Source organism: Vigna unguiculata, chromosome 11, assembly GCF_037176805.1.
Source record: "Vigna unguiculata cultivar grain cowpea cultivar isolate G323 ecotype 2 chromosome 11, ASM3717680v1, whole genome shotgun sequence".
Taxonomy (NCBI): Eukaryota; Viridiplantae; Streptophyta; class Magnoliopsida; order Fabales; family Fabaceae; genus Vigna; species Vigna unguiculata.
The window spans coordinates 13,089,147-13,104,232 of record NC_140802.1 but is presented as its reverse complement, the minus strand read 5'-3'; the positions used below and the strand labels follow the sequence as shown (position 1 = coordinate 13,104,232).

General features: G+C 38.0%; 2 protein-coding genes across 2 annotated transcripts; both read right to left on the bottom strand.

Moving 5' to 3' along the window:
- Positions 1–6,327: 6,327 nt before the first annotated feature.
- Positions 6,328–7,161, bottom strand: LOC114170179 (uncharacterized). The gene has a single exon (XM_085669218.1). The coding sequence runs from the start codon at positions 7,159–7,161 to the stop codon at positions 6,328–6,330; it is 834 nt and encodes a 277-aa protein (XP_085525344.1).
- Positions 7,162–7,185: 24 nt separating this feature from the next.
- On the bottom strand, positions 7,186–8,543 carry LOC146881028 (uncharacterized). Its single transcript, XM_085669217.1, has 4 exons — positions 8,496–8,543; positions 7,792–7,860; positions 7,510–7,731; positions 7,186–7,395 (listed from the first exon to the last, which is right to left on the bottom strand). Exons 1-4 carry the CDS (start codon positions 8,541–8,543, stop codon positions 7,186–7,188), a joined length of 549 nt encoding a protein of 182 aa, XP_085525343.1.
- Positions 8,544–15,086: the final 6,543 nt, after the last annotated feature.

Here is a 15,086-nt window from a genome sequence, read left to right as displayed (position 1 = left end):
GATGGTCAAGATGGGACATCTTACTACATTATGGAATGTTGCTTCTGGGCATTTGAACCATGCATTGAAGGGTTTAAGTATTGTAAACCTGTTGTTTAAGTAGATGAAACATTTTTAACAAGTATATATCATAACACCTTGCTAACTGCAATGGAAATAGAATCATATTTCCTTTGGCATTTGCAATAGTAGAAGGTGAGACAAATGAGGCACTGATTTGGTTCTTTCAACTACTACGAGAGAATGTAACTCCTCAACCAAATCTATGTCTCATTACGGATAAGGGCAAGGGCATTTTATCAGCCTTACGCTCAAAAGAAGTTGATTGGGAATCAGACAATCTTCACTTAGTGTACTGCATGCGTCATCTGGCTTCCAACTTTAATAACAGGTTCAAAAGTGAAGATCTAAAGAAAGATTTCCTTAACTTGGGTACTACATTTTCCTAACCTTACATTCCATATCCATTCAATTTTTCGTTCCAACTAAATATTATTTCATTTAATATGTGATTTCTTTTTAACAACTTACAAAGTCAAACAACCTATTGTTCAAGCAAAACTTTCAGCAATGTGGTCCCAATTCCCACAAGAAGTAGCTTGGATAGATAAAATTCCCTTACACAAGTGGTCTCAGGCTTATGATGGGGGGTGAAGGTACACCTACATGACAACAAACTTGGCTGAGTGCATGAACTCGATGCTTAAGGGGGCTCAATCCTTACCTATTTATGCACTACTAAAAGAAACTTTTGAAAAAACAAATGTGTGGTTTATTGAACGAGGCTTGAAGGCAGGCTCTATGTTAAGAGTAGGTCATCAATATCCAGAATACGTCATTGCCCTACTCTAACAAAATCACCATAAATCCACATATTGTCATGTTCAACGCTACGATCAAGAAAATTTTGAATTCGAGGTGCAAGAGATATCGACCCGCACCAATAAAGACAAATTCTTCGAATGTAATCGATTACACTTTTTAATTACATGTTGAAATCGTGTTGGGTGCACATGATTTCTCTTTTGAAATCGTCATGGACCCAGAAGACTTCATTTTCAAAGGAAATCGTGCAGGGGGTGAACATTTTCTTCTTGAGAAATCACGTGGGGGCAGAACGATTTACCTATATTCATAATTTTTAAAAAACTTGCCCACTTTCGTAATTAACGAGGTTGAATTGCCTAGTATAGAAAAAAAACCTTTAATACATTTTCATTCATGTGAGTATAGCTTATATTGGAGAAAACCTTGGCTACGTGGTTGTTTAGGGTAGTAATGGAGATGGTGCAGCCGTGCTTGCCTTGTTATAGCCTTTTATCTTATTTTAATTGATGACCTTGTTTTTATTTTTGTTTCTTCTTTTGGTTGTTTATGCTACCATTGCTGCCAAGGGTTCAATGGTGTGGTTCTCTTTTCAATATTTCATGAAGCGTTGTTAGTGGGGTGATCTCTATGCATGCATGAGTCAAGGGCTTGCCTTGGGTCCATTCATGTGTTACAACTTTTTGGTTTCAAAATTGGGTAGGTTACAATGGAAGAGTTTTTCTTTGGTTGTTTAAGTTAACGTGTGTATTGTCGGCATTGTTCTTATGGCTTAGTAGTGGTTTCATGTGTAGTTGGGGGTTAGAAGCATGGTTTCAAGGTTGGGTGGAAAACCCATGGCTGATTGTTGGAGATGTGAGAATGAGCAAGGGCAAGGATCCACTTGAAGAACTTAGAGGACCTATGACAAGGGCTAGAGCAAGGAAAGCAAAAGAAGCTCTACAACAAATATTGTTCATATTATTTTAATACAAGCCTAATTTTCAAGGAGCAAAGACCAAGGTTGTGAATTGCATCTTGGCCTAAATGGAGAAGGACTAATATACCAATTTGCTACAGTTTCTTTTAACTTATTAGTTTGTTTAAATAAGGGCCCAATGCTTTGTAAAATTGCTAACTAAATTATGTTTTGGGTTAACCAATTAATGGGCTTTAGTTTCGCTTTATTTTCAAGTTGTAATAAGGGCCCATTTGATAACTTAAGAATCAGCCTTTGGAAGATCAAAAGGACCTTTGCTAAATACTTTTGGATGACTTTTGGCTGCCACAATTTCACTTTCAATCAGCCATTAAGTAGTGGCTCATTATTAGCTTGAGTGAATTATTATTAGCTTAAGTGGGATATAATTGCAATTAATAGGTCTTTTGTAATTTTGATGGTTAAGGCTCCTATATAAGTTGAACCATTTTTATCAATGAAAACAAGTTGAGTTTTTTTCAAAAATAATCTTTTCTATCTTAGTGAGAGTGATTCTCCTAAGTTCTTGAGTGATTTAAGAACCCCTTGGCTGTATCAAAGGACTTACACATCCTTTGTGTGTTGTCTCTCTTGGAAAGAGTTATTCTTTCCTTCCACCTTTTCATATTCACCTTTTCTTCTTTCTTCTCCCAAATTCAAAAAAGAATCCATTGTATCCAGATTTATCTTATAGTCAGAACTCTCGTTCCACTTGCCCAAAATTAGGGTTTTTGTTAAGCCAATATTATAGTTCAGAACGTCAATTTTCACCCCGTTTTGGAATCATGTGAATTGGAGTTCTACAACCCAAGATATTGACGATTCTACAATACTAGCCAGATTGCAGTGGAACATCACTCCGTGCGTGGAGTAAAATTTCCCACTCTCTTACCCTTACCCCCATTCTTTGAAACAAAACCCATTTCTCCTCCATTCCGAAAAATTCCCAAACCTCCCTCCAATTTTGAAAATTTCTCTATAGCTTCAATTTTGGAACCCACCCTAATTTGCTCTGCACCCACGAAGCATTCTTCTCTTAGGCATTATCGAAGTTGCCATTTTCGGTCTCCACTTCGTTTTCCCCTCGAACCCCACAACACTCGTGAAACCCTCCCACCCAAGAACATCACCGGCGAGAAGCATGAAAGCCACCGAAGAAGGCTCCCATCAAGAACCAAACTCGAAAGGTTGACTTTTTCTCCATTTTTCCCTAGGGTTTTTGTGTTCACCCATTGTTTTGTTGTCCCCCTTGTGTGTATTTAATGGTTTTAAGAAATTGTTCATTGTGTGGATTTAATGGTTTTAAGAAGTTCAATTTGTTGTGATTTTTATGATTTTAAGCATTTTCATTACTTGTGGTTTTATTGGTATTTGGTCATTTTGTGATTTTTGTGACATAATGCATGATCGACTGATGCTATGAGCAAAGTTCCAATCTTCCAATGATATGTCACCTATGTTTCGCCTTGCATGTTTTTTGTGTTGGGTGTCCCATACTTGTAGGATTTTCATAACATTACTCCTAACAAGGAGCTTCATTTTTCCAATAGATACAGAACAATAATTTCAAGCTCTAATTATCTTCTAAAGGTCTGTCACAGAACCTATAAACCAATTGAAGTTAATGTAAAAATAATTGCTTATTAACTTGTACAAAATTACAAATTTCTAGTACGTACCTAATTTTGGAATTGCCCTCTATTAGTGAGATTTTTAATAAGATATAAATTGTTCTATTTTTCATATATGATCGAGTGTTTGAGTTACGACTTCCTATTTTATTTTTATCGGTGTGTTAATAGTACAAGTTCATGCCTTAACTCATTTTGATTACAATGATTTCCATCTCCATAGTTTATGGGAATTTTTGTGTCAAATTTATTGCATGTTCCTCTATATGGACAATGTCTATATTTGAAATATAAACATATAAATGGTATACCATTTATGACTAAACATTTGGAGTTTGTATGTAGGGAAAAGATTGTGCTTCCCACCAAAACAAATGGTTGTTGGTGAACATACAATCTACTAAGGAATTGAGCTAGCATTTGGTATTATTTTCTTGGTTTTCCATCTTTATTTATCTTAATTTGTTTCACCATTCGTGCTACAAATATGTTGATCACTTTGTGAAGCTAAACCATGATCCTTAGGTCAATTAAGATGTTTCCCAAACTATTATTATAAACTAGTGTACTGCACCTAGTCAGCCTAGACGAAAAACAATAGACACTTGTCATCCTTTACCGACATAACTATATCGACAAAGGCTGGGGGACTGGTGTACCGCACCTAGTCGGCCTAAGCCGAATAATAGCAAGCACCATATACATGCTAAGGTACCCAGACTAAACCACTAAGAAGCGACATTGATAAAACAAGCCGAAAACAACAATAACGGCCTAAGCCGTTAAAGGGTAACCGACTTAGGCCGACAACTCCATGAAAACAACCAAGGACTTAGTAAAAAACAGAACGCTCCAATAAAATTCACCAGCCCCCAATAATTGAACTAAGGGCCTAGGCTAAGGCCCAGGCCCACCTACGGCCCAAGCAAGGGCCCAACCCATGACGTGGCCAGACATAATTAATAATCTATAAATACGATGGACCCCACGAATTAAGGGTACGCATTTATTACTTCCTTAATCATAGATTTGACTTTCTGAGACATTCTGCTGACTTGAGCTTCAGAGTCCCTTCTACAGGTAACCCCTCCCGAGTCCAAACCGATCACACCGAGATACCCATAAGCGATATATATCAACCGGGAAGGAGCCTACTGAGGAGATGGCGGACCAGGGTGAGGTAATACTTGTGTCTATCATATCTTGTTTGTTCTTTGCAGAAACAACTATATATTTTGGGAGGTCAATTTCCTTTTCTGTTGATTTGAACACTAACATTTATTTTGTGCCATTTTAAAAAATGTTATTCACCAAGGCATTTATAGTAGAGTTGGTGTAATTTCTTAGATTTCTTAAAAAAAGTTTGTGGATATTATGTTGCCTCATAATACATATTTAATTGTACTATTTGTGGTTAATCGCGAAGTAATAGTTGGGTGTGTTCTTTCCTATTCTATTATTTAAGTATTTGTGTTGTATCAATTATTTGCCTCAATTGTCTATTTTGGTCATTGAAGCTTTATATTTGAACACATGTGTGCGTTTATGTGTCTTAGAGAAGTTGTAGCATTGCATGAGTAATATATCCCCTGTGTGTAAGCATGTGATATTTGGTTTAGAATATATCCCATGTATGTAACCATGATATCTTTTATTCATTTTATTTTTGGAGGAGTGAAGATCTGATTTGTGAATGATGAATAATGCTAGAAAAGAGGGTGGTTTTATTATAGTGAAAGAATTGAACATTAAAAAAAGCAAATGTATACATTAATTAACACATGTATATAACAAAGAAATATTACATCTTTTGGTGTGGTGTTTCATGTTCAAGCATGAAAAAAATCTTGTTTTGATTTTTTTGGGTGTGGTGTTTGTTGTCCTGTTATTTGAATACTTTAGTGATGTTAACTATTTACCTGAGTTATGTATTTTGGACATTGAAGCGTTATATTTCAACCGTTCGACTTATGGTACATTATTTTGTGATTGGAACCCTTATATTTATGATGTGCAGTAGTTTTTTTGAAAGTGTGTAGGACCATCGTTGTCCATATGGGATATTTTTTTTATGTTGTAGTTTTAACCATTTGATATTTGATGTAGTTTAATTTTGGTGAAGTAATGATCTGATTCGGGAATGATGAGTGATGTTAATGAATACAATGGTTATACAACAAAGAGGAAGGTAAAACTTTGGAAATGGTTTTATAAGATTTTTCAATATATTGATTAAATAATGGCTTTATGTGGTCTTTGTATGGTGGATGTAGATTTATTTTAGACATTCATGTCGGGTGCAATATGTTGGTTCTTTGAATAATAACTTAACATCGAAACAAATTAATTGTCTAGAAAGAACAACGTTTGACTAGATGACAAGTTGAAAGAGTCTATGAAGATAAGTAGAAATCTTTTGAATGAGTTAGTTAATGCGTGGGTTGAAAGGAGAGGTGGTTTTCGCCTTAGTAAAGAAGTTGTTAGATTTTCTTTATTAGATGTATGCTTAGGTTTAGGGTTGAGGGTGGTTGGACCTAAAATTGATTTGAGTGGGAGTGTTATACATAGTGGGTGTAGAAAACACTTTGATGATGAAAATGTAGATGTGAAAATCATTTATGAATTATTATCGCAACATCATCAAGATTTAACTATAGTTTATTTTTTTAGATTGTATGTTTTGATAGGCATATGTGAGTTTTTGTTGTCAAGTCGCAGTGGTACAATTTTTCCAACATTGTTTAACATTGTGATGACATTGGAAGTCTTGGAAAATATAATTGGGGTAGTGTAGTGTATGAGTACTTCATTGGGAGTCTATGTACTGCTTCATTGTCGTTGAGGACGAAGGAAATGTGAAATACTTTCATGTGGATGGTTGTGTTTATTTGTTATAGGTATAATCAATTAATCCTAAATTCGAATGGTGAAATCCACATCCCTACTAGGTGGCAATTTTGGAATTTCATCAGGGAAGACATCTGCATACTCTCCCACTACTGGAATCATACTGATTTTCTCTGCGGTGCTATTCTTCTCTATATGAGCCACTATCATAAAACAGGTGGTTGCAGCTTCCACTTCATTTATCGCTCTTTGAGCTGAGATTAACTCCAATCCCCCGTGTTCTGGGAATACCAAACTGCACCGTCCACAATAAATTATAATGTGATTGTTAGATAGCCAGTCCATCCCAAAGATTACATCCAGTCCCTCCAAAGGCAAGCACACCAAGTTCACCTTGAATCTGTGACCTGCCACTTCCATTGAACACCCAAAGCAGACTGAACTATTAGCTACTTGACCCGAGGAGGGAGTTGAAACAAGCAACTCACAACCCAAATCGCATTTCACCAAATTCAATCTCCCCACACACACATTAGCAATGAAAGAATGTGTTGCTCCAGAATCGAACAACACTAATACTAACTGACCCAACAATAAACATGGCTTGAGGATAATGTTACCTGATTTAGTAGCCTCTGTGGAGGTCAAGGCAAAGACCCTGCCAGCCGCTCTAGCTCTTTCTGCTAGCGATGCTGCTGGCTTCTTCACACCCAAATTCTTCTTTTCTGGGCAATTATTGGTAAAGTGTCCCGATTTGTCGCATATGAAACACTTGCGACGGTCACCTGATCCCCCTACACCCCTTGTCAGTTGCCGACAATTTCTCTTTAAATGGTGTCCGCCACACTGATAGCAAGTAGGACCCTGAGATGTTTGTGGTCGGCTGTAAGGCTTCTTCATTTGCCTCGCCTCTGCGACATTTTTCTAATGTCTAGCAACGGGAGGAAGGCCCTTCTCCAGGTGCTCAACACTATTGGCCTGTTCCACTAAGACTGGAAATCTTCTCTCTCTCAAAGGTGTCACCACCTTCTTTAGTTCATGTTTGAGTCCTCGCTCAAACTTCAAGCACCTCCAATCCTCAGTAATGTTCTGTGAATAGTATCTTGCTAGGTGCTCAAACTTATTCACGTATTCCTGCACAGTCATATCCCCTTGCTATAGTGCAAGGAACTCAGCTTCCCTGTCCTGCCTGGCTGTGTCGGGGAAATACTTCTCCAGGAACTAAGTCCTGAAGCTAGTCCACTCCACCTGTTCATCCCGGGTCTGCATCTGCTGTTGCATTCCCGCCCACCAGTACTCTACGTCATCGTTCAATAGATAGGTGGAAAATAGTAGCTTATGCTCATCAGTGCAGTTCATCACCTTAAAAATCTTCTCACACTTGCACAGCCATGCATCCGCTTCATCGGCGGAGGCTTTGCCAGTGAACTCAGCTTGCTTGTGACGCAGGATATCCTCCACAGTTGGCACCTAGACTAGTGCAATAGCTGTTCTGGGCTGCGCTGCTACAGGTTCCTGCATCGCATCCACCATCCGGTGAATACCCTCAGCGATGTCATCAGCACCATTACTCCTTCTCCTCCTATCAGCAGCAATAACCTGAATACGCCACATTCAATTGTTAAGAATTCAATTCACTGGTTAAGCAAAGCTACTCACTCACTTACAACATTCAATTCAATCACACAAGCAATCAAACGGCAAGCTCACTCCCTAAAAGCCCCAAATATTTAAAATATTTTTCAAAACTTTTGCTCTAATACCAAATGTAACATCTCTAAGGAATATTACTAATTATTTTTAATAAATAAAATAGGAAATGAAAATAAAACCTCATTTGATATAATACCATTTCCAAAACACGGGAAATTAAAAACTTTAATATAACATAATTCATATGCTCGCAAATACATTGTTCCAAAATCCACCAAAATTCAACATAATAAATCTTTACATCAAAAGTCTAAATATGAAAACTCTTTCAAAAGCCAAAGTAGCCCCTACATTCCACCTCTAAGCATCTCTTGGCTCACCTGTCAAATCATCTGCTCCCGGATAACAAGTTATCTAATCATCGCCACACACACACAGAAAGGGTGAGCTATGCACAATATATAAAAATATATACATGAAAAAAATATGCCACCCATCCCACAATAAAATAACATGACTAAGTATTTCATTGTTTTATAACTACCCATCCATGATCTCATAGTCCTTCATGAGTCATATACATGAACTAGGTCCTGGGACTTCACTGTACTCCCACGAAACCAACCCATTTTTGGTCCAACTCTACGAGCCTATCCTACTCAAAGTCCTGCTCAAAGTCCTGCCCTACAGACTCCTCGTCTATAGTAAATCATCCAAGCCTCTCACACTCGGACCATGGCACACACGCAATCACCATACTATGGACTCCTCGCCTAATAGCAACCGACGGGAACATAACAGTTCCTTGCCCATCGTGCGGCCGACGCATGTAATCACCATACTAAGGACTCCTCGCCACTTAGCAGTCGACGGGAACTTTATAGTTCCATGCCCATCATGCGTCCAACCAACAAGAACATCCCGGACCCATATTGGACTTAGTCCTTCAAGCCCAAACACCACAAACACATGCATATAACTTCCTATAATGAGGAAAGAGTAGCCAAACCAGCACATAATGCACATACAAACATAGTAATTCGCATAAACTCACATAAGCCAGGGAGCCTAGCCCAAGTTAAACCCTCAGCCTCACTTAAGCTAGTCCACCTCACCTGAGCGAGCTTAAAATAGTGACTTCTCCACGTTATCTCGCTTAGGCGAGCTCTTTTCGCCCGGGCGAGTCACACCTTCGCTCAAAATAACACACACACCTCACATGGACGAGGATTCGACGAGAAATACACCAATTCAACTTCGTAACTCGCTTACGTGAGCCACTCTCGCCTAGGCGAGAGTGTTTGTCGCCAAAAAACCCCAAAAACCCCTCGCCTGGACGAGAAGTCGCACTCAACACGCGCAAACTTCTTCACTACCTCGCTTAGGCGAGCCACTCTCGCCTAAGCGAGAGTGTTTGTCGCTCAAACCTGAACCAGTCGTCCAAGCGAGAAACGCGACTCAGAACCAAAAACAAGGTTCTGTTACTCTCGCTTAGATGAGATAGACTCGCTTGGGCGAGACTTGCAGAGTTCTCTCCTTGTTCACGCATATAATTCACTCAAAATAATGCACAACCATACCAAAACACATTTCTATTCATACCAAATCAATTTACATACATTGCAACAACACATAGGCATAATATAGACTCCATAAAATTCCCAAATTCCAAGTTTTACACCATTCCTGTATTTATAGTGCATAAACCCATTTTATTCATGCATTTAGATCAAAATTCAAATAAAACAGTACCAAACTCACAACCCCCAAATTCCCTCATGTGCATCACGAATTTCAGTGCATAATTTCATCAAAATCATAAAATTACATACAACAACACAAATTTCGAGTTCAGCTCCCCTAACTTGGAATTTTGGGTTAAAATTAGGAATAAACTTGATGTTCCTTTGTTCCCCACGGTTTTGCTTCAAACCTCCTCCCAATCAATCTCTCAAGCACCCAAATTCTCCTCTCACCATCTAAAATTTTGTCCTCCTCTCTATAGGCAAAATAACCAAACTGCAGAAACCCTATTTTCACTTCAATTTTGCCTTTTATAAGGGTCTTAATAGGGCTTAAGTGTTAAAACGAAAATATGAGACTAAGGGTGTTATAAATTTCCATTTAAGGGTAATTACAGTGGTTTAATACTGTTTTTCCAGCCCTTTGGCTGCTCCTCCCTCTGGTTTTGCCTTTGCCCTTTCAACTCTACTCCAAGCTAGAATTGGCAAAAATAAAGCCTACTTTGTGTCCACCAAGGTTTGAACTCGTGACCCTCCACTTACAAGGTCAGAGCACCACCACTATGCTAAATCATATTTAGTGATACACTCCAATCAATGTAAGCTTACATTACCAATTCCATGCTCATACATAATATTAAAATTAATAATAAAACAACAACACATAATTGGCATACATAGGATTCAAACCCAAGTCCTCTCACACAAACCAAAGTACTGTCAACAACTTGAGCTAGTACTTCTCCACGTTACATCAAATAATAATTAATGCCATAAAGGCTCTTTCTTCCCGCATTTATTTATTAATTAATTAATTAATTTTCATAGGTCTTACGTGTACCATGTCAATTAACCTATCCACGTGATTGGGCCAGCATTTTCAGCCCATAGTGGGATTTTTGTAATTTTGTTGACCAGAATGGCACTTTAATAAATATAAAGATTTATGGTGATGTGACTACCAAAATTAGGCCTCCTTTGTAGGGGCAGCCACCTTCTTCTTCCACACACTCCATTTTTACATTTTGGGAGCTTTGTATGGTTACCCATGGAGGTGTCACCCGAGTTTTGATGTTTTAGCACCATTTTCTCATGTTTTTATGCATTATTGATAGCACCCATTGTGTGTTTTACATTTTCTGCACATTTGGAAGCTTAGGCAGTTTCGTTTTAACATTGGGACCTTGTTGAATTCACCTTTCATCTTCTATTCACGATTTGATATTCTGCTTTGTTATTGTTTTATGTTTTTTGCACCATTTTACATTTTCTACACCATTTTCTTATCATTAGAATGATTGTATTTCGTTTAGGGTTGAGCTTTTGTTCAAAATCCATGGAGAACTAATTTAATATGTTGATTCCTAGCAAAGAATGAACTGAAACCTTGAGGTTACTGTTTCATTTGATCGGGTCTATATTACTCTTCATTCAGATTTTGTTTTTGTGCTTAATGGATGAAGCATTCTATTTAAGCTAATTTTGCAAAGTGGGTCATTCCATGCTTAATGAATTTGTGCTTTGCTTAATTGCATATTGAATTTGGTTTTAATCTTCGCTTAGTTGAATACTTTAGGAGTTCAAGAGAGTAGACAAAGCTAATTAATTTTGTGACCTGTGATTGAAGTGGTTAATAGCAATGATTTGCTTTATTGATGTAATTAACATAATCATAGTGTCAATTTTGATAAAAAAATCATATATTCACGTCAAGAAATTTAACATAAAGGACCAAATTAAATCAATTTTTTAAAAATTGGGAGCAAATTGAAACTTAAGAAAACTTGAGGACCTATTTGACACTTTTGGACAAAAATAGGGACTAAAAGAGTAATTAAACCTTGATTTAAGTTATAAACTTTCATATATTGAATAAGTTTTTGCCAATAATTGAGAGGTTGCTTTAATTTTTGGAGTAAACTTTACCAAGTATTAATCAAGAAGTTTTTTTGATAAATTAGCTTTTACTTGATAACAAAGAGAAAATAATATATATGATTAGACATAGTAACATTTAATTGAAAAGTTACTTTGGTTAAATTTGTTGTGGATAATAAAAAAAGTTCTTGTAAGACTCGAGGAATTTAAATAATTATTTAATAAATGCAGGTAGTAGGAGTCTTTAAGGAATTTAATGCGGATAGTTATGACATGGAAAAAGTACTAGCTTAAATGGTTAAGAGTATTTAAATGTGTGAGAGGACTTGGGTTCAAGTCCTATGTGTGCTATTTGTGTGTTATTTAATTATTAGTGTATTAATAATATGCTAGAGCATGTTGAGTGATAATATAATCATAAAATTAGATTAATTATCATGAAATACGAATTAGTGAAATGGTGGAACATTGATTTGGCTTTGGCATGGTGAGGGGTTCAAACCTTGGTGAACCTAAATTAAAATTTATTTTTTTTTGCCAAAATGTTCTTTGGCATGAAGGTGAAAGGGCAAGGAAACCCAAGCAGCCAACGGAGGGCTGGAAAACCATCATAAGACAACAAATTGAATGGCATTAACCTTAGTTTTATTGTAATTTCGTTTTGCATCATTAATCCCACATTAAGGGAAAAAGAGAGAGGTTTTGTGGTTGGTTTTATTGGATGGGTAGAGGAATACGAAAATCAGAGTAAGGTGAGTGTATTTAGTGAGACATTGAAGCTAAATTGAGGAGAACTAAGGAAGGCTATTGGAAGTAAGGGAGAACCAGGGCTACTCAAGTTTTAAGCAAAAGAAACCAGGTTAGGGGAGTTGAACTCGTAATTTATGTTGTTTTGTTAATGGTATGATGCATGATGTGCAATTACATGCTTCCTGTTGAATTAATTCGCAAATTCTGGGTTTCTGGAAAATTTCCAGAAACCACTTGGCGGACGATGAACTGCCGCTAGGCACAAAGCTCACCGCCAGGCGACACGTGACAAATTAACCCAATTTATGGGTTTTGCTTGAACTGCCTGGCGGTGATGAAGACCCGCCAGGCGACACGAACCAATTTTGGTTCGATTTTGATGTTCTGGATGTTTTGAGATGACTCTAATCGGAGCGAAGACAAATTTTAATGGTTAAGGGGTGATTGGATGTCAAACATCATTGAAATTCATTTAATTGATGGCTAAATTAGATGAAAAAGTAGGAATATTATCTTAGGGTTGATGAATTGGGAATTTCTATTATGGCAACAATCTAAGAGGAAAATGTGAATGAATTCGTGAATGGGAAGTGTTAGGGATGAACTGTAATCCCAATAACTGGGTTTGTATCCTATGGAGTCAGAAATTGATAGAAATCAGACTTGTTGTGAAGGGGGTAAGTTTCGCAGGTGCAGGAACCGCCTGGCGGCACCCATTTGGCCGTTAGGCGCCATACCAGAGAAGTGTCTGGTGTTCTGTTCACGAAAAACGCTATTTTTTCGTACTTTTCGCGTAACAGGAACCGCCGGGCAGCCAGGCGCCACCTCCTCACTTCTGGGCGCTAGGCGCCACCATGTTTTTCTAGTTTGTGCAGTTTTCGTAAAATCGCATTTTCTGGTTCGTTAACCGTCTGATTTAGGTGAAAGTTTGACCTGTTGTCCATAACATGTGGTTCTTCATTTTGAACGGTGGAGATTGGATTTGGAAGTTAGTAGCCAGAGATATACATTACTTAATATTGTTGATTTTGGAGTTTGTAAAATACATGAATAAGCTCTTAATAAGTTCAAGTAACTTCTAATAAAGCATGATTGGGTTATGTGGTAAGTCTCTATCAATTTGAATGTTCCTTTGGGTTAGTCACATGTTGAGAATTGGTTTGGTGAAGGCATGGGTGTCAATATTAAATTGCATTGGTGCATAAGATCATGTGCTTAAAATTGTTAGAGTGCTGCTACTTATATTTTGTTTGAGCATGCTTGGGATGGTCTATATGACTAAGGGATGAATGCACATGTGAGGTGCTATAAGGCCTGGAACATTATAGCTGGCAATGCCTTTCATTAGGGGTACTCTAGAATGAAAGCAAATGAGAGCAACCTGTGTGAAGTGTGCTTGAACCTGAACTAAAATCAGTACTGCGCAAGTACTGGTGTAGCGCCCGGCGGTGGTGATCGACTCGCCAAGCGACAACGTAGAAACAGGGGGCTCTGGATCTCGGTGGCACCTGGTGGTAAGGAGGGGTGCGCCAGGCGGAGTCTACAGTTTAGCAAATACTAAGGTACGTGGCGCCTGGCGGCACAAGAAGTTCCACCAGGCGATAGTTGCAGCGGCAGTGAAGACTAAGGCGCTTAGCGCTTGGCGGTATGTGTCCCCCGCCAAGCGATCTGGAAGCGGCAGCGTTTGGTGGTACGTGTCCCCCGCCAGGCGATTTTACTGCAATAGTATTGGTGTTCTTGATTCTGTGAGCGTGATCTACAAGGCTTATGGTGATGCTTCAAAGGTGGGATTGCTGATGTTCCTTGAGTTGTGGCTCGGAACGTATCCCTTGAGTTGTGGCTCGTGATAGGGGTTAAGGCACGTGGTATTCCTTGAGTTGTGGCTCGGAAAAGCATCTCTTGAGTTGTGGCTCGGGATGGCGGATGAACATGAGGAACTCTTGAGTTGTGGCTCGGGTTGGAGAGTGTTGCCAGTGTGAGTGTGCTAGTTGTGGCCAGTACGGATGGGTCCAGATAGATTGCCCTCCTCAATAGTTGACTAACGAGTTTGGTAGTCTTGGGACGTTGCGAACTATGTTCGTATTTGGGAACTCCACCTGGCGTTACGGTGTATGATCCGTAACATGGTTTCCTGCACGTGCTCTATCGGTTGTGGCCGATAGGTATGGCAGCAAGTCACCTAGAAGTAATCACTAGAAGATGTAGAACACAAATAACCTGGTTGTGGCCAGGTGGTATGAATCAAAGGAAGGGAAATCCTTTAGAATGATTGTGTTGTTTATATTGATATGTTATATATGGGTATATATAATTGTATATGTTTTATCTGTTAAGCTCACCCTATCTACTTGTTTTTGGCGATGATCGTATACGCGATATATGTGAGCAGATGGTGTTGTAGGTAGATTTGGTGAGGCATAGAGCCGGAGCTGGGCTAGTCTTGGGGCAATTTTCTCAGAGTTTTTACATTGTCTTTATGATTTCAAATCAGTTGTAATTATTAATATTACTGGATTTTTTTTATGGTAATAGTAATTATATTCAAGGATTTTGGCATCTTTATTTATTTAATAAAGTTGAAATTTCCCGGGTTTTTGGGAAATAGATTTATAATGAATGAGTTTTATTTTTTCTTATTTTATTTTATTATTTAAACCCTAATATCTTGACAGGATGTTATAGTTCTCGCTTTTAATTGAGAAGTTACTTTTGTTAAAAGTAAGAATGCAACAAATTAATTGAGAATTTACATTGATTGATTCGAAAATTTACAATAATAATCAATTGAATAATAATCTTTCG